Source organism: Megachile rotundata, chromosome 5, assembly GCF_050947335.1.
Source record: "Megachile rotundata isolate GNS110a chromosome 5, iyMegRotu1, whole genome shotgun sequence".
NCBI classification, from domain to species: Eukaryota; Metazoa; Arthropoda; class Insecta; order Hymenoptera; family Megachilidae; genus Megachile; species Megachile rotundata.
Window position 1 is genome coordinate 5,259,039 of NC_134987.1, and position 27,942 is coordinate 5,286,980.

The 27,942-nt window shown below is 27.7% G+C and overlaps 3 protein-coding genes and 1 long non-coding RNA gene across 7 annotated transcripts in view; 2 read left to right on the forward strand and 2 right to left on the reverse strand.

Moving 5' to 3' along the window:
- The window catches only part of scaf (inactive serine protease scarface), a 68,807-nt gene that overhangs the window by 7,002 nt on the left and 33,863 nt on the right, over positions 1–27,942 (forward strand). The window lies entirely within an intron of this gene.
- On the forward strand, positions 1,036–22,652 carry LOC143264521 (uncharacterized). The gene is made up of 3 exons (XR_013038260.1): positions 1,036–1,936; positions 17,180–17,327; positions 21,672–22,652. It is a non-coding gene; the product is annotated as an uncharacterized LOC143264521 (long non-coding RNA).
- LOC105663347 (uncharacterized) lies at positions 1,092–9,591 on the reverse strand (the record flags this gene model as incomplete). The annotated part of the gene is made up of 4 exons (XM_076531970.1): positions 1,092–4,588; positions 4,671–7,878; positions 7,934–8,036; positions 9,557–9,591. Coding segments are annotated over 4 exons (3,483 nt in total), but the record flags the coding sequence as incomplete, so codon positions are not given.
- Gcn2 (eukaryotic translation initiation factor 2 alpha kinase Gcn2) lies at positions 10,385–27,469 on the reverse strand. 4 transcript variants are annotated; one of them, XM_012291631.2, is made up of 14 exons: positions 27,092–27,469; positions 22,338–22,507; positions 19,224–19,500; positions 18,824–19,064; positions 17,670–17,968; positions 16,934–17,308; positions 15,639–16,157; positions 14,959–15,122; positions 13,958–14,379; positions 13,616–13,892; positions 12,981–13,494; positions 12,225–12,707; positions 11,004–11,890; positions 10,385–10,612 (listed from the first exon to the last, which is right to left on the reverse strand). In XM_012291631.2, the coding sequence occupies exons 1-14, from the start codon at positions 27,143–27,145 to the stop codon at positions 10,486–10,488; spliced, it is 4,809 nt and encodes a 1,602-aa protein (XP_012147021.2). In that variant the 5' UTR covers positions 27,146–27,469; the 3' UTR covers positions 10,385–10,485. The 4 variants fall into 4 exon arrangements, with proteins under 4 accessions (XP_012147021.2, XP_076388127.1, XP_012147024.2 ...); XM_076532012.1 differs by lacking the exon at positions 27,092–27,469 and adding an exon at positions 24,720–24,860; XM_012291634.2 differs by lacking the exon at positions 27,092–27,469 and having other exon boundaries at positions 22,334–22,457.

Consider the following 27,942-nt stretch of genomic DNA (forward strand, 5'->3'; position numbering starts at 1 on the left):
CAGCGAAGTTTTTATTGTAGTTCCGCGTATCGCCACTAGATGGCGATGCGTCGAACCTTCATAAGGGGGCGTTTAGAATAGGCAAAATAGCCTGTCAAAATAGCCTAATGTGAACGAAATTTAATACACCGAAAGAAAGCAACCGTCCGATTTATGTATTCATCACATTTTCTTCCGTAACTTACAGTTTTTTCAATTTTTTGGAAACAAATTAATTGCTACATTATCCTTATGCTTTCAACAGATTTTTATTAGCCTTCAACAAGATCCTGCACTACAGCGCTCACTAATATGTACTTACATATTATTATGATAATTCCGTCCTAGAATTAAGTGTTAATAATGTATGTATTAATTAATAAAATATATTAAGTCATTTGATGTACAAAATAAATATAAGTAAAAACATGTATTTGCATATTTACTTACTTATAAATCCTGTCATTCCGATCTCCAGAAATTGCCCCAAATTTCAAAAAATGACAAATGAAAAACAAAATATTGAGAATTTGTATCAGGAGAACATGCATTATCAGAAGATATTCTTTGTGCTTCGTGAAATTTTCATAACATCATTTCAAGAATTCTCGGGCATGATTTTTGAAATTCCATCGACCAATTTTGAAAATTTGTATCAGGAGCACATAAATTATGAAGAGGTATCCTTCCTGCCACTCCTTGGAATTTTTATGACGTCAAATTTCAAGACTTCCCACGCGCGATTTTTGAAAATTTGTATCAGGAGAACATAAGTTGTGAGGAGGTATCCTTCGTGCCGGATGCGATTTTTAAAAATTTGTATCCGGAGAACATAACTTATGAAGAGGTATCCTTCCGACTACTTCTTGGAATTTTCATGACGAAAAATTGGAAGAATTCCCGGGCGCGATTGGTGAAGTTTAAGCAACCGATTTTGAACATTTGTATCAGGAGAACATAAGTTATGAAGAGGTATCTATCATGCTAATTCTTAGAATTTTGGTGATGTCAAATTCCAGGAATTCTCATGTTTTCTTGATACAAATTTTTTCTTTCGAATATATCAATTTTTATTCTGTTCGGTTTGTTAGGTAACAATGAATACACAATGATTGTTGATAAATTTTTCTTTATTTTCACCACTTTTTATACAGTGCATAACTTAATTAAACTTATTGTTTAATCATTTAATTAATAACTTGTGGAACGCCGGTTTTATGGACGGGGAATTAATCAGTTAACCTTGACCCTCTGTGCAGTCCTACACCGTAAAAGATAGACATGCGCAGTAAATTTTTACAGAGGAATCAAAGAAAAAGCAGCTGCGGCACTCTAAATGATGACGTAATTAGTTTTTACGTATCCCTTAAAAAGTGTCTTTCAAAAAGTGCACTTTCAAAAATGCATCAATTTGATTTGTTAAAAAATTTATTGCGCAGGATCCGCTATTATCTTATGGTAACGTTGACCCTTGCGCAGTTGTAAATCGTAAGAGATAAACATGCGCAGTAAATTTTGTGCAAAGAAAGTAACCAAAGAAAAAGTAGTCGAAACACCCACAATGATGACGTAATTAGTTTATACGTATCACTTAAAAAGTGTTCCTTAATAAGGGTTTTACTGTACTATCATTGTAAGAGTACATATATATTTTTCTGCCTTGTTTTCGAGCATGCGTACAACGTCTCAGCGTAACTCACGGACATGTTTCTGCGTTATAATATGATTATGCATGTAAACTATTAAACGCAGATGTTTTGTACCCTGTGAATATAGAAATGTATAACAATTAGTATCGTTTTAAAATAAAATTGTCAAATATGAAGGAAAATAAAAACAAATCACAAGAAGCATATTTTTTATTCATATTTATTTCTTGTAAACAATCGTATATAGTTAAAAACTATTGATTAATAAAATGAAATTACTGATACAACCAAATTTACGCTTCAATAAGGTAATTCATGCTTTCTTTATTTAGTATACAAAACTCATATGAAAATTTTTCATTTTCTTTTATTTCTTTACACAATTATAATCATGAAACATTTTACATCATGCTGAAAATACGTGACAGATTTAAAGAATTTAGAAGTTGGGAATTTAAGGATTTAGAAATTGGAGAATTTGAGAATTCGATAATTCAAAAATTGAAAAATTTAAGAATTTTTAGAATACAAAAATGAAAAAATTACTAAACTAAAACATTTAGGAATGTAGGGGCGAGGTCTACTAAATACTGGAGCTTAGGGGAAATGCACCCTTTTTAGGGGAGCGTAAGGGCAGTACTGATTTCATAGTTCTGTTTCTGTTTCTATTAAAGAATTATAAAATGAAAATATTTATTTTTACCTAAATTAATTAATTAAAATTAAAATTAAATTAATTAATTAACATATTTGTCACATATCAATATGTGGCAAATATGTTATTGTTATATAAAACATTTTAGTACATTACTTATAGTTAATTTTTTTTAACTACCCAATATTATAATACTTTTTTTAATATAGTAGGAAAAAAATGTACCATTCCATTTAAAAAAAACAGAGTTGACTTTGAAATCTCAGGTACTAGACCTCTGGAAAGATTATTATTGCCACATATAAATTCCTTTTATATCAGTAAAAACAATGCGAATACTTAAGGCAATTATTTTTCTAAAATATACATATCTATATATGTATATAGATTTCAGAGCCAAAGTATCTATTTTTTAAATGTCCACTTTTCAAAAGCAGTGACATTTTGCTTGTTTTTCACTCTCTCCGACAATAATAATTACTTCATTTCAACTTGTTTAATTAATAATATATACAATAACGTAAAAAATGATAATAAGTCTATATCTTTGTTTGAAGATTTTCGTACCATTAATCTACTATTCCTAAATTTAATAAATGTTATTTAATACCCAGACTCTGATATCCAAATACGACTTATTAGAAATTTTATTTTTTTTTATTTTATTCAATGCAATATGATTAATAATAGAAAACCTTATATCATACATGCAAAATGACAACTGTAATTTAATTGCAAAATTTATATATGTGTTATTAAACGTTAAAATTTGTATTTTATACATTAAGCTCTTCAACTTATGCGTCATTTTGTGTACATTTTACACTACATTATATCCTATTTAAAATATAGCTATTTAATATAATTTCTTACAGTTTCTGCATAGCTCCTTATGTACTATAATGCATAGTATGTTAAATACTATTTTGTCAATATAAAATTAATAAAAAACAACTTAATACCTTATGACAGGTCACCAAAATAGTCGGACAGTTTTAATTTCTAAATAACAAAAACTGCAAAACTGCAAAAATTGCAATACTGTTTGAATATTTTCAAAATTTTATTGTAATAATAATTAATTATTATTTCATTCCTATTGAAAGATCTGTATTAAATACATGATAGGATTATATGGCATTATACATCTTTTTGTTACCTGAATGTATAATGTTTAAAAAATAATATAATGATTCACATTAATGTCCGAATATTTTCCTGACCAACTACATATGTAATACAGATATGGATATGTTTATAAGTATTTACTTTATATTTAACATTAGAACTACCAACATCGTACTTATACACAGATTTAAGACAAGAATAAATTGACATACAGGGTACCTAGTCTTTTTTATTTTCAAAGAGATAGTAAATGTTTTAAAGGCAAAGTTGTATTATTTAATAAGGCATATATAATGTTACAAAAATTATTTTTCAGATCACTTTCTTTTTAAATAAATTTATGGTTATGATTTATTTCATTAGAAATTCAATTATTACAAGTATTTCAGATTATCAAAGATCACAAGCAAAGAAAATCAGTTTTAAGATATTGGAATGTTTTTAGGTTTTTAAAATATTCCAACCCAATTTCATTATTATTATTGAAAAATTGAATTGATAACTGTCTATTGTAAATGTAGAAGAAATGCAATGCAAACCTAATTGTGAATATCACACCAAATGTTCTTGACACAATCCAATATCTTCGAAAGTTTATTTATATAACTATCTACATAAATGATTACCATTTCAAACATTTGTAACATGAAAATACTCTGCTTTAATACTTCAAATTTTATATGTTACCTTTATCTAGTTATGTATTCCATTGAGCTAAAGATCTTTGTATTTAGAACATGTACTATATATTTAATGGAAGCAAAAATATTTGTACAATAAATGTAAAATAAGTCACCTTGTATAGAATAATTTCATTATTTAATCACAGCCAATGTATATTACTAAAACAATAATGTTTATCGATTCTTTTTTTTGTAAATATGAAATTTGGAATTCGTCATTTTAACGAGCTTGGTTGTTCTAATGTTAACCTTAAACAAAACTGAATTATTATCTTCATTTTATATTTGCAATATGTTGTTACTTTATATATATCTCTGCTGATGTAATTTAGCTGAGTACAACAGTAATTTAACATTTTACTCAGAAAGTATGGAGGAAGTAAAATCAGAATCATCAAAATCAAATAAGTTGGTTTCAAAATGTATGTAATTTACATCATGTAATGATTCTGTCGGGTTTATAATTACAGCTTCCATTCTAGATTTAATTTTTCCTATAATTGTAAATACTGTATTACTTAAAAACCTAATTATATACATTAATTCGTTATGTTATATAAATCTTTGTATTATTACCTGATTCTCTGCAAGGTTTTGTTGTATTACATTCATTGCTACATTGTTCTTTAGTTACATTTAAAGTTTTTTTGGATCTTAGACAATGTCTGTGTTTTATCAATGCATCATCTACATCAGATGTTTCTTTAGTAAAGCTTAAATTCATCTTTTTGCCACTAGTTGTATATTCATTATCATTATCATTATTATTGTTAGGAAGTATTTTTGATTTACGAGAAAGTGTATTATATAAATTATTCTGTGAATTTTTAGACCTTAGACAATGTCTAGGTTTTATCAGTGCATCATCTGTATTAGATGTTTGTACAGTAGAACTTAATTTTATTGTTTTATCAGGAGTTGTCTGTACATTAACATTATTATTATTTTTATGAATTATTTTCAATTTAGGAGAAAGTGTACTACCTAAATTGTCCTGTGAATTCCTGGGCCTAAGACGTCTAGGCTTTATCAATTCATCATTACTATCAGATGTTTCTACAGTAGAACTTAATTTCATCTTTTTATCACTAGCTTTATGTACATTACCATCATTATTATTTTTATGAATTATTTTCGTTTTATGCGAAAGTGAACTGCCTAAATTATCCTGTGAATTTCTGGACCTTAGATAATGTCTAGGTTTTATCAGTACACCATCTGTATCAGACGCCTGTACAGGAGAACTTAATGTCATCCTTTTGTCACTAGTTTTATGTACATTATCATCATTATTATTTGTAGGAATTATGTTTGATTTATGAGAATGTGTACTGCCTAAATTATGCTGTGAATTCCTGTGCCTTAAGTGATGTCTAGGCTTTATCAATTCATCAACACTATCAGATATTTCTACAGTAGAACTTAATTTTATCTTTTTGCTACTAGTTGTGTATGCATTATCAGCATTATTATCTTCAGGAATTATTTTTGATTTGTGAGAATGTGTACTGCCTAAATTATCTTGTGAATTCCCGGACCTTAGATAATGTCTAGGTGTTATCAATTCAGCAACACTATCAGATGTTTCTACAGTAGAACTTAATTTTATCTTTTTGCCACTGGCTATATATGTATTATCATCATTAATATTCTCAGCAATTATTTTTGATTTGTGAGAAGGTGTACTGCATATACTGTTCTGTGAATTAGTGGATATATGTAATGTATTATCAATGCTCTTTTCACTTTGTACATCTTTATGAGTGTTTTTAGAAAATACAGAAATATTACTTGTAGATAAAGTATCAGATGTTTTACTGTTGCACCTATACATTAAAACTGTACTCTGATCACTATCTGTATCATTAGATGATATTTTAATAACATTTGGGGAAGACTGTAAGCTATTAAATGTATTATTTAAAAAATGCTGACATTTGTTTACACTATATGGTAACTGAAATGTATCAGATAATAAATTAATTTCACTGTGTTTTTTCATATTAAGACTTGTTTTATATCTTTTAATAGCAGTGTCTGACAATTTTTCTAAACTAACTATTGCATTTAAATATTTTGTATTTTTCATTACATTCGTTGACTTTTTGTATTTTTGAATATCAAATTTTGCTAATCGTTTTAAACGAATTACAGGATTGAAATTGTGTAAGAGATTATTCAACTTTTTATATTTTTGAATATCACAATTTGATAACTTTGTTAAGAGAACTGTTGGATTCAAGTTTTTAAGATTTTTCATATGCTTATTTGGTTTCTTCGTACATTTATAACTGTTATTTCTGGATAATTTCACGTTTTTTGATTGTGCAAATGTCTTATTAGATTTTTTACGTGTTTTTGAACGAATTTTTTTTAACCGAACCATTGTACCATTTAATTCTTCGCAATTATTATCCATTGTATAATTATCATCTTTATCGTTTGTAATAACAGATTGATTTGCTAAAGTCATATGTAATAAGTCAAAATAATTTTGACCATTTCCTGTTTGAGCAGATCTTTTAAAATTTGAAATAACTTGAGAAACATTTTCTAAATTTTTATTAATTATACAGGAGTTCTTTAACTGTCTTCTTCGTTTAATATTTAATTTATTTGGTAGTGAATACCCAAAATCTAATGCAGGGTGTATATGTTGTTGCATTTTACAAAATACCTGTTTGTTACATTTTTTCATAGTAACAAGATCAACAGGTGAATTTCTACCAGTATATAATTTCTTACGATGTCTTATTTGTGTAACATCACTATTCAATAAAGATTTTTCTAAGTAACTTTGTTTAGAATACATTGATGAAGATTGAATTTTTGATAACTCACAAGACATATCATTTAATAGCTCATGAGATTTATTATTTGATGTTTCACAAGATTTATTATTTGGTGTCTCACAAGATTTATTATTTGGTGTCTCACAAGATTTATTATTCTGTGTATCGCAAGATCTATTATTTTGTAACTCGCAAGATTTATTATTTGGTGTCTCGCAAGATTTATTATTCGGTGCATCACAAAATCTATTATTTTGTAGCTCACAAGATATATTATTTGGTGTCTTGCAAGATTTATTATTCGGTGCATCACAAGATCTATTATTTTGTAGCTTGTAAGATTTATTATTCGATAGTTCACAAGATTTATTACTCAATAGCTCACAAGATTTATCACTTGACAGCTCACAAGTTTTATTATTTGGTAGCTCACAAGATTTATTACTTTGTAGGTCACAGGATTCCTTATTTTGTAGTTCACAAAATGTACTATTTGATAGTTCACAAGATTTATTACTAAATAACTCACAAGATTCACTATGTGTCACCTCACAAAAATTATTAGGCGGCAGTTCATGAGATTTATCATTTGGTAGCTCTTTGCCATTAGCTCTCTGTGTTGTTTCTGCATTTTCATAATAGGTTGTATTGGAGGAAGTAATTGTATTTTGAGGTTTAGCTTCTCCCATAATCGCCATTCTTTTTTCTTTATTTGTTGTATTTATATTTTGTAAAATATATGTAGCTGTATCAACAGAACTACTAAGAGAACTTTCATCGTAACATGGTTTCATATAATGTATATTTGATTTTCCTGTATTAGAATTAATACTTTTTATATAATCAACTTTCCTAATACTTATTTGATAAGGTAAATAACCAGTATTAACCCAATATTGTACCACACTTCTAGGTTTATGTGTAATTTGTGGTCTACATTCGCTTTTACACGGTTTAAGTGTTCTAATATCCAATTCAATATCGTCTGTGAACTAAATCAGATCATTGTTATCATTATTAATTACTGTCACAAAAAATTATACACACCTGATCTGAGTATCTATAGAAAAATTGTTCCCAGAATTGTTCTCTTCGTTTTAAAACTTCGGGGGGTACTATGTAACTCCTAAGTGAATCCACCCCTACAACACTAATAAATACGGAATTAAAATATGTATACAGATGACTTTTGTATTGCTACGAAGCTAACCAAACTTTACTAAAAAGTATTTGTAAAATTTATAAAGTTTTAGACAGTATGTGATGAAAAATCTATCATATTTTAATAAGACATTGTTAGTTTTAAATGTTATAAACTACTGCTCTATGTATTGCTGTTAACATTTTGTTTCTTATTTAAAATATTATTTAAAAGAAATATACAAAAGAATTAATTTAAGATGAATAATATTAATGTTTTTAACAAACAATATCCATAGCTATATAATTGTTTCCAAATTAATGTTTTGTTCTAAACATAAATTATAATAATAATTTAAAATATCTTTAAGTCACCTTTCAATGTTTTCACAATTAGAATGTGAAAGAAAATCATTAACAAAATTCCTCCTTTTTGTTTTATTTCCCATAGTGTACATTAGTAAGTTCAATGGGATATCCAAAATAACATAAACACCATTCAGAGCTTATATTACATGACCAACATATATGCATCATGTTAGGAAAAATGAAGAAATTTTGTCAACGGTATAAAAATTGAATAACGTTTTTATGCTTCGTTTAAGCGATAGCTATATTTACTCAAATATATGAAAACAAGTGTATAAACCCTTGCAAAATCTATAATATTACATGCTCCGTTTATATTATTCGTCGTACAAAATATTTTAAAATGATAATTTTTATTTATTTTTTAACAGATGTTTTAGTTTTAAAAATTTATTCAAAATAAAATAAAAATTTTAAATATTCTATAAAGTAATACGAAATAAATTTACAATTATTTTTAAATCAAAACTTTACAGTAAAATGGAAGAGTGGCTTTCAAAGACCGTAGATATATAAGTAATTAATGCCAAAATTATGTAAAATTATTTGTCTTACGAAAATTATATTTAATTCGCGCATTTCGACTAACTTCAATACATTCTCTATTACGTTGTATGCCTGGTGTGAAATGCTTTTTTCCGATTGGTTATATACCTGGTGGACAAACTCTACGAACTGAAGGGTAAAAGTAATGAATAGAAAATATGTATGGAATACAAAAAATGCAAAAAATAAAAAACCACCAGGTATACGCATTGAGTGGTAGAAAAATTACAAGTGCGCTTGCGCGTTACACTTAATTGTGAAACATATTTGAATCAATCTGACGTAACATGCGCAAAATGAGTAAAAATTTGTCGTTTGTAAGGCATGTTCTCTCGTGAAACGATATACGCCATCAGTAAACGAAAACGTAGCACCTGGTAACGATTGCTACAATTAAAAAGATGGCGTAGTCAAAAGTCAAATTTGAATTGGGTTGAAAGTAACATTTACATTTTTAATAGAATAAATTATAACTAAACCACTTAAAGTTCTAAATTTCTGTATAAATTCAAAGATAAGAACATATATAAAATAGTAAGTAATGATAATTTAAATCACTTATACAATAATAACTCTTAATAACAATGCCTGTTATGGCAGCAAATTTAAACTTACCCGTTGATCGCGCCATTATTTTTTGGTATCGGGATTCACCGCAAGGTAACGCACTTTTTATTTACTGATACGAATAGCACTCTATAATATGCTTTTGCTTCGTCGTCATACACGTGCAACAAAATATATGAACAATTGGAATTATTTATAGCGGGAACAACTATATGTTCTATTTAGCAACATATTTAAATAACAGTAAAAAGTTACAACTAATGAAACTAAATTATAAATACAATTTTTGCATTAATTCATTTTTTGTTTTCGTAACAACGACAAGGTATTGTATAACAAAAAGGTACAACCTTCTCAAGCTATACTATTACTATTACTATTACTATTACTATTAGGAAGATATTAGGAAGATTTAGTTCCTGTTTTTTACACCTAGATAGCTAAGTATTTGGAAGTACATAAAATGCAATTTCAGAAATTTTGAACTGTAAAGTTGTGAGCCCACTGTAAAAATATTTTTTGACTTTGTCACGGCCGCAAAACAATTTACGATAGTTAATAAAATGTAAAACTTTATGTATTTTATGAAAAAATACAGTTTCTGTTCTTATAATTCTGTTAGATGATGTCAGTGCTTTCATATAGGGCGGGTGAAAATATAAATTTTAAAACGCGCACAAGAATAAGTCTGATATAAAATTAATAATTATTACTAACTAACCATAGTCATATCTGTGGTCACCCACAAATTTAAATAGTTTCTGGAAATATCAATTTTTTCTAAATATTTTACCAATTAAAACGCATTATCTCCAGGAAAAAGAGGATGTTTAAAAAATATAGAGATATAAGAAATTTTATAATAATTAACTGACGTAGAAAAGATAATTCATTTTATTAAGAATCTGTTTTACGTTATCACTTATTTATATTCTTTGTACATAATTTTTATGAATCTTATATAAAAAAATGTTGATTTATAAAAGAGTCATGTATTGGTAATCTATTAAACTATATAATATTAGTACTGGTCGTTGTTTCTCTTTCCTTGCATCTTGCATTTTTTCACATATTTCCATTATATACTTTTTGTGTTTTGGATGTCTGAAACAAAAAATAAATTATTTTAATTATTCGGTTTATAGAGAAATTAAGTTACAACTATATAAATTTCTCATAGAAAAACAACTTAGTGATTTTTGTTTTGAATTTGTTTATTACATGATTGTTATAGCATGCCAAATTCTAATTTAGAATTTTAGTAAAATACATGAATATATACTGTACTCAATTATTTAAACGTTTAAAGAAACTATAAGTATTACAGATATTAAAATACATACATGAATATAGAAATTATTGCAATTCAACAATTAGGTTAAATATTAGTATAATAAAATACAAAAGTTTCAAAATGACTTAGCACATTCTTTCCTATTAGTTATTATAATAACTATCGCTTTTCATAATTAATTAAGAAATATTAGAAACTTACCTTTCTATGATTACTTGCAAACTTTTTGAAAAATCATGTTCCTTCTCATCAATTTCCAAATAACTTATGATTGTTCTTAAAACACACATATCTAAAAATACTGCAAAGATTTCGATTGGAACTTTAGGTGATATTCTTTGGAAGTAGGCAGACATTTGTGCAAGTATAGAATTTTTCCAACTTCTTTTAGAACTGCCAGAAAGTTTTTCCGATTTTTCAGACGAAATAAAATTGATATTAATATTTGTTGGGTTATTACTACAAAAGTTCTCGTTTGTTGTTGTTTTACTCTCAGATCTATTTAAAATAGGCGTAGAACTCTCCAGTCTTTGAAAGAAATCAGCGATCTCTTGATTGGCTACTTTCTTTTCTTGAAATCGATCGCGTTCCCAACTTTGAATTCTTACGCTTCCTTTTTCTTCACTTTTTAAAAAAATGACTTGATTTATTAAATTTTCTTGACAATGTTCAAGGATTTCCTCGACAGATGGTAAATCTAAGATTGTAACTTTCAATCCCAAACTCCATAATTCTTTCAACACACTGATCATCTCTTCTTCCCGTGAACAGTTACCCATACAAGAAATAGCAACATTCATTCCATATTTGCACTCTAAAGATTCTGTCGTCTCTGAAACGACAGATATAAGTTTCTCTAACGAAATACTAATTCCAGCACCGTACTGTTTCATTTCTTTGCTAGCCATATCTGTTCGTTCAAATATCTTTTTAAAAGAAGATAACATTTTGTCATAGCGTCCTCCGGCTGCTATTACTTCTTCTCCACATTTTTTTCTACGTTTTTTACCATCGTACGTTATTTGGTAAATTATACCGCTATGCTGATTTATATTATGCACGAGAAGAGGTGCTACAACTACCGGCCACTGAAAAATGTAATATTTAATAAATATACAGGTTTGACCAAAAGCTATAACAATTAAATGGATATTCAATATACATTTACAAGAAAGTTAGATATTTTTCCAAGTCATTACAAAATTGGAATTGTGATATACCGACGGAGAAACAGTCGATGGTAATATAGATCGTTAATGAAAAGAAGCAATGAAGAAAAGGCATTATTGTACATTTCTTGTATAAATAAGTGGTTAGTGAATAGATACAGCTTTTATGCTTTTTTAAGAAACAAAGTTACATCTCAGTTAATAATTTATTTTTTTTTGTTATTAATATTAATTCAATTGTAGAATATTATACCTTCACTTCAAGAGCTTCAATATTCTTCACTATCAATTCAATTTCCTTCAATCCTTCTTTGGCTAATGTAGCAGCATCTCCTCTTCTCCTCGTAATTGTTTTTAAAATACTGCTAATTTTGGCAGGGGAGCCTTCGCTCTCAAATAAATTATATAATGTTTCCATAGCTTGATCCGTCAAACACAAACTTATCAAATGCGTTTTTATTTGAAATTTTGAAAATTTTCCATCACGCACATCTAGAAGTATCGGATAAATATCTTGACATTTTTCTTGATCAATTCCACAATAAGTTAATACGGCTTGTAATAAAGAAGTATGATTCAGGCAGATGGTAAAATTTCGTTCTTGTGACAACGATAATTCGTTCATAATTTCCCAGACAATGTATATTAATTCAGCTTCCATTAGTAAATTATTAGGAGTAGGGCTAACTATATCGAATGCACATTCATATAGCTCTCTAGGATGAAAACCTAATACCTGTAAATTTATATAAAAAATTTGATTGAATTAACCTTTCATTAGATTGACGATGATTAATATTATCGACGAATAAGCTTAAAGTAATAAAAGTCTAAGTTTAAAGCTTATTTAAAAAGGAAACGCTCATTTTTAATATTTTCATTTGATTTCGATAAATGTGTAGATTTTGTAAGGTGTAATGGCGAAAAATTTATGTAAATTTTATAAATAATATTGATTTTCATTATAAACATAAACTTAAATTTAATAAAACAGAAATAACAAATGTACCTTTTTTTCTCTAAACACCCTTTCAATGGCGTATCTTCTGATATGTGGTATATTGTTCCGTACAATGTATCTTGCAAATGGCGCACGCAAATCATGAGGAATACAAACAACATTCCCGTTACGAGTCATTAATTTTACACTGGAATTTGAAAAACTACAAAATTGATGCGACTTTGGCATCAATAAAGGAGTTCCTAAATAAACACCTCCGTGCCTTTGAAAAATTTCAATTACTTTGCACTTAACTTCTTCTTGATGCTTTTTCCAAGTTAAGAAGTTCATATGTCCTCTGGTAGGTACATTCATATCGTACGTAATATCATCTGCTGGTGCAACTTCCTGCATAAAACAGCAAGAAATTAAATATTTATATGCTTTGCTTTGATTATTCGAAAGAGTACGCCGAATCATTTCTTGTAATTCAGTTTCTTCTAGTGGAGGAGGAGGTAAGTATTCAGAAGAGAGAAGTTCCTGCGCTGTAGGCCGTTGGCTAGGATCATGATTTAGTAACCATCTGTAATAATCCAATAAGTTTAAATATTGATTACTACAGTAAAATTTCAGTACCAATTATACTTCACACATTAAATAAAGCATCAGGGTTAGACATCTTTATTTTCTTTTATAATATTTACCGTAAAATGTGAGTTTGACGTGACATGTCTGGCTGTTGCATTTCTACCGGAAGTATAATTTCTTTGGATCGCAAACTAAGTAGAACTTTAATTCGTTCCATTCCCGTTGTTAAAGGTTTATAACACATTTCAAACATTATCACTCCAAGACTATAAATGTCAACTTTTTGATTATAGATTGCTTTTGCTGCTTTCGTTGTAAGTTCTGGCGCTACGTAAAGAGCGGTGCCTACTTGTCCTGTTAGAGAACCCACATCTTCTGTGCCGAAGCTGATTCCTAAAGAATATTATATCATATTTCATAATTTTTCATAAAACAGATTAAATTTCTCTAAAACTTACCTTTATCTACGCCTTGTGATTCCTTGTCAGTTTCTATAGTCTGGGCAAATGTTGATAGTATATTTGTAGTCGCGAGACCAAAATCTCCAATTTTTACATGATCATTACTGTCCAAAAATATGTTCATTGGTTTTAGATCTCTGTGTATCATACCCTGTTGATGAATATGTGCTAAACCCTCAACAATTTCTCGAAATAATCTCCATACTCTTTTTTGATCTTTGTAAAGACCTCCATCAATTGCCGTTCGAAGGGTGCTCTTTTCACAAAATTCCATTTGAATGTACATATACTGAATTTCCTTAGTTGTTTCTTCCACTCCATTTTCATCTTCTCTTATGCTTGATACCGATGTCTGGTAATTCGAATCTCTTTCGAACTCTATGTTGTCAGAAGAGTCGATTTTTAAAATGTCCTGCATCCTGAAAAGTTGATTACAAATTATGTTGTAAAATTAATATATATTTATTTTGGGACTTACCAATTTTTTTATTATGTAACATTGTTCTTATTTTTATAAACGTATAAACAAAAGATAATTTATACGTACTAAAGACGAAATAAACAAAAGTTCTACTTCTTAACAAGTTAATATTTTAGTAGCAAATAAAAATAATTACAAATTTTATTAAATTTACGATGTGCATCTTTACGGTTCAATATTTGTTCATAATGTAAATATTAACTGAATAAATTATTAATCAATATCAGTAATGATAAAATTACTATTGTCAATACTATTAATATCAATGCTATTAATAATCATAACAACAATGTATTGATTGTAAATATTATCTAGTACGTATAAGGAATTTTTTATTAATTTTTTAAGTTTAAAAATTTATTAGAACTTCAATTTTTCATTCATCGTGAGTAAATATTATATAAAACAATATTCCTATTATTTATTAAAATTTAGTTAACGTAATTTTGAAATAAAACATTTTTTAATAAAGTTTAGTATTATTTATAAATTATCGCTTTAAAGATAAATTTCTTACAGAAACGCACAATCTTCATCGCTATCACTGTCACTAGATGCATCACTGTTATCATCATCGCTGTCAGCTGAAAGTGCTGTATTTGTTCGAGATTTATATGAAACATTCCATTCTACTTCTTGCATCGGAGGTGCCAATTTTTCAATATCATCAGTACCTAAATGCTGAGCAATTAATGTTAAATTAATGCCGAACTATTTTTTACTGCAAATGATTTATAACAAAAAGAATTTCTATTATTTCTTTTTAATTTATCAATTATTTAATACATAAATTATAACAAAAATACTTTAAATTCTTATTCCAGTACATATATTATTCTACATCTTTCTTTTATCAACACATTTATTTGTTTTTCAAATTTATTGATTTATCAATTGTAAGATATAGCAGACTCTCATTATATTACCACCGTAAACACTCCCTAATCACTATATGTATGGAAATCCAATATCAAAGAAGAATATTTTATGGACAATCCAATATATTGTTAATTCCAATTATTTTCGCTTCTGCAACCTTGCCGGTAGCAATATAATACGAGTCTACTGTAATATTATTGAAAACTGCCTCAACATTTATTCTTTATATTTAATAAACAGTAAAAAATGTAAAATATGAAAAAGCAAACAATCCTAAATTGCGAGTAAAAAAATCAATTGACAAGTTGAAATAATTACATTAAGAGGATTTTCAGTCTTTTTTTCCGAAGATGTTGCGGATACAGGTTGCCCTTCTGTTTTATTACTTATAGTTCCGCTTTCTATCCACGAATTATAATATCTTACTACGTTTTCATGGTTCATTCTAGATAATAATTTAACTTCCCGCGTGATCTTTCGATTAAGTTGTTTATTCTTAGGATTCAGTTCTATCCTTTTAATGGCATAAATTCCGCCATCTAACTTATTTTTTACTTTGAGAACTTCACCGAACGCACCGCTACCAAGCCAATCAAGAATTTCGAACTCATTTATAATTCTGGAGTGACCCCCTAATAAAGGCACATACTGTCGGATATCTGTATCTGGTTCTTCCGGTTCATGGCTCTCTTGTTCATCTCTCCTTGGTATTTTTGGAGGCGATAAAGCATGAATTATAGGTGTTCTTATAAATGAATGGTGTAATAACTGTTCAGCTGACCAACGCTTTCGTTCATCACTGATAAGGCACTTTGATAAGAAATCTTGGAGATCAGGCTGAAATAATCAAAGGTTTTAAAGAAAACGTTTACAGAAGAACTGAAAAAGATTTTGTAGACGTTCCTAGATACAATATTAATTTTAAATGCATTATGAGTATTTAAATACGTGTACTAAATATGTCGAGCATTGAATTAGAATTATCATGCTCATTGAACGGATCCTATTATGAATTCATTTGGAGCTTAAAAGATCAAAGTCAAGTCTTCTTTCTTTGCCAACTTCTTTACATTTGTTTTAAATTCAAAATAGAAAATAATAAAGTGAGAGAGCAAATATTGAATACGACAGAACATTGATAGCTGCACAAAAAAGGGGTAAAAAGTGTATGCAAGCATAGAGATTCGTGCAGTTAATAGGATTGTTGACTACTGAGATCTCCTATTATTTATAACATATTTTCTATATACTGCCAATTTATATTTGATACATTGTTGTATAGCAATTACATATTATTTATACTGTATTTATATTACATATTATTAGTATATCAAATCCTAGAAAAATACCTTAAAGATTAACATGAAATGTATGACTCTACAGCTTTACAATTGCTTAAATATATTTACATATGTATAATATAGTAAAAATGAATATTGTATTCCAGGACACCCATAGAATCTTTTCCAGCAAACAATTAAACAATTTTAATTTTAATTAAAGTAATATTTTCTTTTTAACTCTTAGAACTGCTAACAATGAAAATATCGAGGTTTTACTATATAATAAGTCAAAATGTCAGTTCAAATTTGTGTAAATTATTTTAAATATACCTGTTTTATCGCTGCTGGATCAATTTGATCTCCAGAAACAACGGTTCCATTTAATAAGGAGAACATTAGAGCGCCAAATCGGTAAATATCTGCTTTTTTTCCACCTCTACTTTGAATACTAGGAAAATCTGGCACGAATTTAACTGCAGTGCATGACTGATACATATCACATAATCTTTTATTCAGCGAGTAATCTAATAATTTAACCATTCCTGTGCGATCAATGTAAATACTTGTATCACGTAGGTCCTTGTGAACAACATTATTTTCATGAAGATACCTTAAGGCAGAAAGGATTCCGTTCGCCAGATATCGAAGCAGATCGATGTCCACTGGGATGTTTTCCAATAAGAAAAAGGAACAGCTAGTACCAACCTGACATTCAGTAGTTAAAGTACATTTCATTCAATAGTAAAGTACATTTTAAATATTTAGAAAAATATTTTTATAATTAGCTTAATTAATGATGAAAATACTATGTATTACTATTATCATAATAGTAAATAATTCAACATTAATACAACAACAGAAAGTAACATTAGTATAATAATAATACATCCTTTACGAAAAGTATTTTATGAATAAAATTGTTAAATATTAGTTAAATTTTATTTATGAACGATGCTTGTTTTATTTGCTATTCGTCGATTTATTTAAGTGACTGTACTAATTCGAATTCAAAGAATTAAAGCTACTTTTCTTTTTCATAGTTAAATAAGATTTCAAATGAACTTACCACAAATTCTTGTAAAATATAAATAACTATAGTTTCTTCATTCACTAGGTACATCATGTTCAAATACTGAACTAGATTTGGGTGACACAATTTATATAAGTGATTTACTTCTTGTTCAAGACTACTTATTTGCTTGATAACTGTTTGTTGAGTATTATTTTCAGCAGTTTTATTATTTGTTTTTAACATCCATTCACTAATTGCTAGTAATTCTCCAGTTGTAGTATCTACGCCTGCATAAACAACTGATCCTTGATTACTATGACCCATGCATCGTGCTCGATACACTTCTCGTTCATCTATAATAATTAGTATAAACAAAGATTCAAATTAACGATAAATCACTTATTGATTTTTAGGTTCTTATATTTCTAATTTACCTTATATAAATATTTACAAAAATACATAATAATTACATTTATAAAATTGTATTTACAAAAAATACAAAACAGTTATTAGTAAATGTAACGTAAATATTCAGCTCTAAAGAATTTTATAATTAAAATGAAAGTACTTATTTAGAATATCAATGCCACCTATTACTTTGTGTATTGAATTTAAAGTCAGACTTTAATTGTAAACTGTAAATTTGAAGTAAAACTTATGCCTTTATTTTGTACAAGGTTCAATTGAGATGAAATATTAGACCACAATATGTATTCTATTATCAACAAGAGAAATTATCGTAAGCATATAGGATAAATTTATGGTAGAAATACTGTTACTTCTTATAAAATAAACAAGTTGTTTCCAGTTATAATATAGATCGCGAATCATGAAAACGTGATCATGAGTACGTGGTTTGGGATCAGAAAGTACTACAGTCTTCAAATTCTCCCTCTTTTGTTTTTTTTTTGTTAAAATCAAAGAATTTCTTAATCGTCATTTCGTGGAATAGTTACATTTAATTACATTCTAAAAGATCCATTCGCGATATCCTTACGGATAATTATGTGAGGAAAGTTATACAAATGCTTAGCCTGATTTCGATGGTCATAGACTATCTACTGATGGTACCAAACTGTTACTCAATAAATCATGTAACACCGTTACAGCATTTTCCTTAATTCTCTATGAGTTAACTCAACATAATCGTTATCATTACTCAATATCCACTATTAAAAAACTAACACATCGCTTTATAAATTACATACCTTTGTTGTGGTTGAAATGCAGCAGTTTCGTACCCGTGTGTTCGCATAAAACCCCATCCAAACTTTCGGAAGTACTGACACATCTCCGTCGAGAATATATTCGTGATTTTTCTTGGGAAGGTAACGGTATTGATTGAAATGAATTGTTCGACGGATCACTCAGCAAACGAATTGATTCTTTTCTATTACGCAGTTCAGCTTTTAACGCTTCTTGTCTTTGTTTAACTTCATCTTGTAACACCTGAAATTTTTTAAGGCGACTTAAATATGTAAAGTATACAGATGTTTATTATATCGAACTTTTTTTTTTATTATAAAAACTGGGGTGCAAAATTTATAATTTATAATATAAAAGGCTTTTCTGTGGTTTGGATAATACAATCTATTAATGTATTCTGACCTGTCTTTCTTTGTCTTCTTTTAACTGTTTTTCTAACATTTCATTAGCGAGCTTTTCCTGTCTCTTTGACATCATTTCCTCATAAAAGCTGTCATATCTACGCTTGTTATTCTCGTACAAATATTTCTGAACATGTTGTGCTAAATCATAAATCATTTCTTCACCTTTTCGGGGTGAAGTTTTGAAATGTTCCATAAGTTCCACTAACTCACGATATAATACATCGATTTGTTGACGAGACAAACCCTCGGCATTTTTCAGCTGTATTCTTGGTAATCTGTAATAAAATGAATAAGTAATTAATTTCAATATTCTGGAAAATATAATATAGAATAAAGAGTTTCTTCGCGAGAGAAGTAATGAGGGCAATTTGAAGGTCAATTTTTAATTTTAAGCAGGACGCTTTTTTATATAATTTCGGATATTACTAATACTACATAATATTTTTATATCCGATGATATATAAACACTTTAGATCAGTCAGTCGGTCGAAAATATTTTAGTGCACTTGACCCGATACTTAAAATTCATCAAATTCTTGTATATCCTAGTTTAAAACAACAGTTTTACACCAGTACATTTAAAAAATGCTCTAACTATCTTTCTGCATCTGATATATCAGAATGAGAGGTGTTGAACTCCTTATTTATGTGAAACTCTCAGAAATTAAAAATATTGTTAACTAGATAATAAATGACAAAAATGTTAATGTGAAAATATCATTTTCCTTGGTATTTAGGCCAAATTATTTCTGATGAAGTTGTAAAGCCAAATCTTGAAAAGGAATGATCCTGCAAAGAAATTTTTATTTTACAAATTCTACCTCAAGGTCACACCTTTAAAAATTAAAAAAATTACTACAGTATTTCACAAAATCCTCTCTATGAAATAGCTAAGGCTCACTCATTTTTATTAACATCGCATGAAATATTAAATACAGTCGGTACGTACCATGTTAAATAAATAAATCTGCCATTATGACTGCCTGATTGAACCGATATTACTCATTATTTCAATGAAGTTCAAAAAGTTATTTTATTGTTTTAATATTGCTGCTTGTATTTGCCTATAAATTGTACTGACCCACTCTTGGCCAATGACACTTCCTTTATAATAATCAAATTCTATCCGCTTCTTTATATTGTGATTATTTGTGAAGAAATGTCATTGCACGATGGAAACCACGAGAAGGTGGTGGGCTTCTTCCATCAGGATAATGTAAGGATGGGACAGTAAAGATTGGTATTGATAGAATAATTTTAAATGTCGATATTATTGGATTTAAATAGAAAAGCGACTGAAAGTATTACATGGCATAGTGATCTGTAAGGCTGTAACAGGAAAATATCCGCCATACTATTCTAAATCCTGTATCTTGGTTGAGTGTAAAATTCTAATCTATTTGTATGAAAATAAATTTGTATAACAACATTCACGAAACATATATTTTTTTTGATTTAATATAAAAAGCTAAAATTTAATTTAAAATAATATCAATTTATCTTATTTGTTGCAATGAACAAAAATTACTCTTGTTTTAATTTGTATTTGATAAAAGTAGAGATTAAACAAAAAGTATGTAATCATAAAGAAAATAATATTTTGTTTATAGTATAAAATAATATATATGTAATATTTGTAATTGATAACTCTGTTCAATTAAACAAATTTCCCCATATAAGAATTTGATAATTAATGTCTTCTGCAAATTTGTACACATTAAAAGACGTTTCGTCACACGGTTCTATTGTAAAAAATATTCTTTAAAATTCTTTTTATTATATTGTGCAGCCACTTCATCAAGGAAATATATAATTTTTAAAAATTTTTGGGTAAAATATCTGAGGTGCCTTATTAATGGTTTTTGGAATAAGTAGGCAACAGTTATATTATGCATAAGCTTTCAAAAATTACTATAAAATAGTATCGGTTCGATTAGACATAATGGCGGGTACAATCCATTTACCTACAACGAAACGTATCGGCTATCTTTAACATTATTTTGCAATGATAATTAAAAAAGCACCAAAATGGTTTCTAGCTATTAAAAGAATTTAATTTTGAAAACACAATGTACTATCGGAAGCTATCACGAGTATTTTCCAGTAACTATGATAATTTTAATTTTGGAAAAATTAATATCTAACGTTACAACTAATACAGTATCTATTATGCACAATATTCAAAAACAAATGGTGCAAGTGAATAAACCACAGATCACATACAAGTTGTGTTAAATTATAAAAAGTATTTTAATTTGTTTGTAACTACTGATTTACTTCCAATAAAAATGAATTTCTTTGAAATTTTTTATTACAATGTCGTAATTTGTTTACAAATTATACTCGGTTACAAATAATAATTCAACATGGAATTATAAACCATCACTAAAACTGACATTCAACATTTTATACGTGAATGTCGAATGTTTTATATCTCTTGTTTCAGACGAACTGGATATCGATACTACGTCAGCCAAACTGATGCACTTTCTGAAATAAGCCATACAATTACACAAGTCCTACAAAACTGGTAGTCGCTATCACATAGTACTAAATGTGTTCCACATGTTCACAATTAAACCGAACGTCCTTTTTGCAAAGGACATTTTTAGAAATGCGTCCCACAAGTGTATGCGCTCCACATCTGTATACTCGGACCGAACGATATTTTCGTTAAATTTGCGAAGGACCATTTCAGAGATACACTCAACATTTGTATATTTAAACGAAACAAAATATCAATACTATGTTCAAAAATTAATTTGGAACCAAATGTATCTATCCTACTGGTCATTTTTCTGCTTTCTAGTAAAAATGTTATTTACAAAGCACCTTTATTCACATCTTTTTGTTTGAATTCTTTAATATGAACATTAAAAACTATTTACATGTTCTTTTTTGCATTTCATGGTCCTTTGAAATAAATCCAAATTATTAAGTAAGTATGTAGAGACTCACTGCAAAAGTGATACTAGACATTATATTTGAATGATTCAATAGCCCTAATTAATTTGTAGAGCCTACCTCAACCTTAAATTTATTATTCTCAGTATATGTATTCTTATTAAAAGTGTTGAGCTTTAAAAAGTTATGTAGCAAAGAACGTACTTACTCAGCAGGATATTTATTGCTACAAGTTACATGTAAATCAATCTGCACGTATGCTTTGGCTGGACCTGACATTCCTTTCTGAGGCATTAAAGTAATAATAACATCTAAGGGTTGCCATTTCTGTTTATCCTTTTTGTTTCTTAAATCACGAAGTTCATCTCCAAAGATACTCTGCAAAAAATATATCATATTAAATATTAAACTTTTACGTAAATATCAGCACAGCATATGCCAGAAACAAGAATCATATAAAAATGTATTAAAAGCTAGAAAAAGCTATAAACCATAAATTAAAAAATGGACTTTTTTATTTAAATCTGCCTTTTCTTGAAGTTTATTTATTATCCTTCCATTATATTAATAGCAAAAGTTCTTCCTATAATATAATTATGTACATGAATGATAATCCTTACTTTGTAATCAAATTTCCATAAAGGTCAAATTTTTCTTAATTTTTTGATATTTACAAGATAATTTGACAAATCTTTTAGAATGTTTACATACAATTTAATCAAAGAAAATGTTTAGGAACATGTTTTATTGAACAGAAAACTTCTAAATAAAATTTTTGGTAATAAAAACAGGTTTTGTAAAGATTAATTTACAATTCAATTTTCAAATTTAATGATATACATATAAAATAAAATAAAAAGTAAAACATTTATGCATTCTATTAATAAGTTTAAATAAAAATACAAATTATACAACTTCTATATAAAACCAATTTTTATAAGACTTTTATTCGTAAAAGAATTTATTTTCCAGCTGAGTCATCAAATGATTTGAATGATGAAAAACGGAATTTAAAATATTTACAGAATAAACATTAAGGGAATGCTATTTGTTATGTATCTAAACTTATTCTTAATCTAAAGATACATTCTTTAGATTATGCTTCTTCTTTATTTGTCTTCTTCTTCTTGAAAAATATCCTTTGTACAATTATATATCCAACTATAGACTCAAATTATAAAACTGGGCTCTGCAAAAAGCTATATAATTGTACAAACGTTTATGAAATGTAATTGATTATGAGACAATATTGCAACTTTAACTGAATTTCTTCAAAAGTTTTGAAATTGGACAAGGATCAATCTCTGATTAGAATTTCTTAATCTAATCTCCAAAATCTGTTTCAAACTGAAGCTGCTATTTCTATATATTATAATAACTTACTAAAGTCTGTGATATAAGTGAAAAGTTTGGAATTACAAATAAATATGTTTCGAATTATGTCATGTATGGTCTCGTTTCAATCAGAAAAATGTCACAAATATGGTAATCAAAGTTTTATAACAAAAAAAAAATAAAAAATAAAGAAGTTCTATCCTTATATTGGTGTTGTCTCACGGATATGTTACTGTGTGTTTATATCTGTTCGAACGTTTCTACCGTGCTATCATTTTCTGTGTTCCAACTTCAATCGTTACAGGAATTACACGATATAAGCGAAAGTTCAAACACGAAAAATTCGTTTAAATAAAGCACTTTTGTGAAAAGGCTTAAATTAAATTTTATAAACCTCGTGCTTTTTGATGGAGTAAAAATCCCGCTATCTAATTCAGAAGTCATACCGGACACAAACGTTAAATCATATATTGATCAGGATCACCAATTTGAATTGAATTTTGAAGATCTCGCGCGGAAGAAACTGAAAAACTTCGAACAAAATTTTTGCTTCTCATACACTTTTCTTTATAGGGATGAAATACGAATATCTCGCGCGGAAGAAACTGAAAAACTTCGAACAAAATTTTTGCTTCTCATACACTTTTCTTTATAGGGATGAAATACGAATATCAATAATTTTGACATTCAAACACAATTTTGTAATTCCAAGAATGTGAGATAAAAAAGAAATATATTCCTATGTTTTATTCTTAAAAATATTTTTTCCATAATTATACAAACCGCTGCTATATGGCAAAATTAGGCTTTCTAGCAGCTATATAATTTAACCAAAAACGATAAAAAGAAACATGAGAAAAAGCTCTCTCTTTGTCCTAAATTTTTTCAGCTACGAAGTTGTATACAATATATTGGCTAGCGTAACTACTAGCTTGTTTTCCCTCTAAAAAACAACGCAAAACAAGTATTAATTTCTATCTAGGGTTTCTTAATTTTTCCGTTTAAGATCCTAAAATTATTTTGGACTCGAGTCCAAAATTTTTGTATATCGAACTAATGATTTACAAGGAGTATTCAATGAAAAGTGTTATTTCATTATGGATTTATAAATAATTTCAAAGACGTGGTCGATGTCTTCTGCCAAACATTATTGTATAAAAACAAAAGTTATTTCCCAACCTCACTGATTCAGTAATTAGGTACTAATTATAAACATCTTTCTGAAATTCGCAATAAGCAACACCCTAATGCTTACGTAGAAGGTCATTTCCCGAGGAGAAATTATTCAAAATTCTCTTAAACATATTTGCTGCCACTTTCGAAGCATTGTCAACACATGATATATAATAATATTCAATGATACAATATTCCCTCGTGTTACCATGCGTCGACAACGTGACGATCAGTCACCACCATCGTCACCTTTTCGATAAATGCTAAGACAATGGAATTGGTAACAAACATGTGTTTACAATTTTTAGCTAGTCAACAAAATATATTTACAAATTATATTTGAATATTGTTAATCTATTCTTTATGAAACAGGACGTACTTAGGGAAATCGTAAATCTACCTTCCTGTTTGTTGTGCAATGACGAATTCTGACAAAATTATACTTTGCATTTTGAAAAATTGTGCCGGCGTTATTGCATCTTGACCAGGTTTGCCAATTTAAAATCTTTAATCGACTTTTGAGACCTCATGCGGAAAACCTAAGAAACTCTAGATAAGGATTGACAATCCCCGTCACTCCTGCATTACTGTGCAGAGGAGAGACAAAGACATTCTTTGAATAATTTATATAAGTTATCAGAATCACGAATTTACTTGAAAGACAACTCTCATATAGTAGATTATGAAAAAAAACTTCATAAAGTGAATACTGCTACTATTTTCTAGGAAAAGATCGTTTTTCATTTATATGTAAAACATCAACTTATGGGCGAACTCAATAACATAGGGTGTCCCCGTAGTCGTAATCATCGCCAGGCAGAAAGTAATTCATTATGTAAAAGTAAATTGAAAATGTACAATAAAATTTTAGCATTGTTTTCAAAAAATTCAATTTGAGAAATGCATCTATTATGTATACAATATTATTTGGTAAGTTCGCCTTGATAAGTTTTTGTTTTTGTTAACATTTATATTTATAAATGTGGTTGATGCTATTATCTACTTCCTGGCAATGTTATTATCAGAAGTATTGTTCCGTCAAATTAAGATTTACAGTTAGTATATTAGTTCTCAACAATTTTTCAAACTTATTTATTACAAAAACAAAATTTCATATGCAAAAAATTTAATTTATATTTTTCGACATTTTATAAATTCTTCTTTCTGCCCAATTATACATATACCAACATAAATTAGGATATTTGTAAAATATTCATTACTTCACCTGAAATATTTATTCATTTATAACATATCCATACTGCAATGTATATACACAAGAAGTTATGTTATCTATGAGATCCATAGTTTATAGATTACATGATCCATGTCAATTTTTCACTTTTAATATCAACATATAGATATATATATTAGCCAGTTATAGAATATGTTCAAACTTTGATCAATAACATTCATCATTGAAATATTTTCTTTTACTGCACTTACAATATTTGGTCAAAACTTCTAGTTTGATAAGTATGTTTCATCTATTAAAAGTTTGTAAAACATGAAACAATTATGTTTTGACATAAACTTCAGTTTCTATATGAATATAAACTTAAAACTTTTTAACATAAAGAACCAAATTTAAAATGACAAAAACTTAATCATGTTTTATATTATAAAACATGAAAACGATAAAGTAATAATATGAAAATGTATGAAATCCTTTATTATAGGAGATCTTGTTTTCATACAAAATATTGTGCACAAATACCTTTACTTCTGAAATGGAATTTTAACAAAATGTGTGGAAAACTTAAATTTGGAATAGATTAGAATATGATAAAGTACCAAAATCTGATCACTAATGTTATTCAATGATATATCAATTTTAATGTCACACATATCAATATTATTTCCAGAATTACTAATTGGAATCTTACAAATCATGTTTGTTATAAATTAAGATACATCATCTCATAAAACAAATATATTCTTAAGTACTTTTACAAGAATGACAAAAACTAAATCAAGTTATAACAAATTTAACACATTTGGTATTCAACTGTTTGAAAGGTACAATAAAGAAGATACAGATTACGTATAAAGCACAGAATAATGTAATTATTTAATGCACATAATAATACCAAACATTAAATGCGTCAATACTGTTGTTGCAATTAAAACTGCTTTATCGCTTATTATATTTTTAATTTACAGATTTCAAATTGTACCTTAGAAACAGCTGAAACAAATCATAACATTTTCTTTCAAGTTACTTGCACTTTATTTATCATATATTTATATTAAGATTTAATTCATAAATCATACAATTTCATTTTCAAGTAATCATTTTTATACAACAGGTAGTTGATGATGAAATGCAAATTAAAATTTAACAAACCATAAAAAAATGACTACTGTCATAAAAATAAAAAATATAACAGATAAAAAAAACAGTTTGCATATTTCAGCTAATTTACTGTAAATAAATTGTAATATGTTGTACCATACCTTTAAAACCTCAATTTCGTTTTCCTGCCGATCTTGAAAGGACTCACAGGACATATTTCTGTCAATACATTATATTCTCATTGTTCAATCACAAATATCGTTCCTTAATTACACGATAGTTTAAATTCAGTATTTAAACTTTAACCTCAATCTCAAAACAACAATCACATAAAAACTAAACGACACTTGTTCACTGGTATTGGAAATATTTCTCGATCATTCTTTAAAAAATGTTTAATATGTGAAAACAAGTTCACGTTTACAGGTACATTATTTAAACATATAAGTGTAAAAAGAAACTAAATATTAATTGTATTTTTTAAATTGTGTATATTTGACGACAAAAGCTCGTACACATCATATATACAAAACTAAATCATACGATTAAACATAGTTTCTCAAATTATCCACTTGCCACGCTGTCGTTGTTTTTGTCGCGAATTTTGCGGGAAATTTAAAATTTTAAACGTTAATTGTATAGTAAATGCATAATTGAATATTTTATTTACAAATTTTAATTTATATTCTGTATTACGATAGGTTGCACTAACTGTATAGAAATATTTATTAAATATTAAGATTAAATATCACTTTTATAATACTTATTTTGCGCAGTCACAGCGATGCCTCTCTATAAAGTGCTTTTTACTTTATGGTCACATATCTGGTGAACAAAATTAATATGAATAACGATAAGAATAAGTAAGAATGATGATGTAGAACAGGAGAGCAGAGTTGAGTAAACTTTACTCGAATCGCGAACAATATTCAAAGGAATTTTATTTAAAAATAATTTTATTCGTTATTCGAAGAAACTTGGTTGAGAATAAATGTGACGTTAATCGACACTT

What these genes read in the sequence shown, in the direction of transcription:
- Gcn2 (XM_012291631.2), bottom strand. Translation starts at nt 27,145, where the DNA reads ATGTCCTGTGAGTCCTTTCAAGATCGGCAGGAAAACGAAATTGAGGTT. An exon ending in ATATTTTACAAGAATTTGTG is followed by an intron (nt 17,309 to 17,669) that starts GTAAGTTCATTT and finishes ACTGAATGTCAG; the next exon opens with GTTGGTACTAGCTGTTCCTT. An exon ending in ATCCAGCAGCGATAAAACAG is followed by an intron (nt 16,158 to 16,933) that starts GTATATTTAAAA and finishes TGATTATTTCAG; the next exon opens with CCTGATCTCCAAGATTTCTT.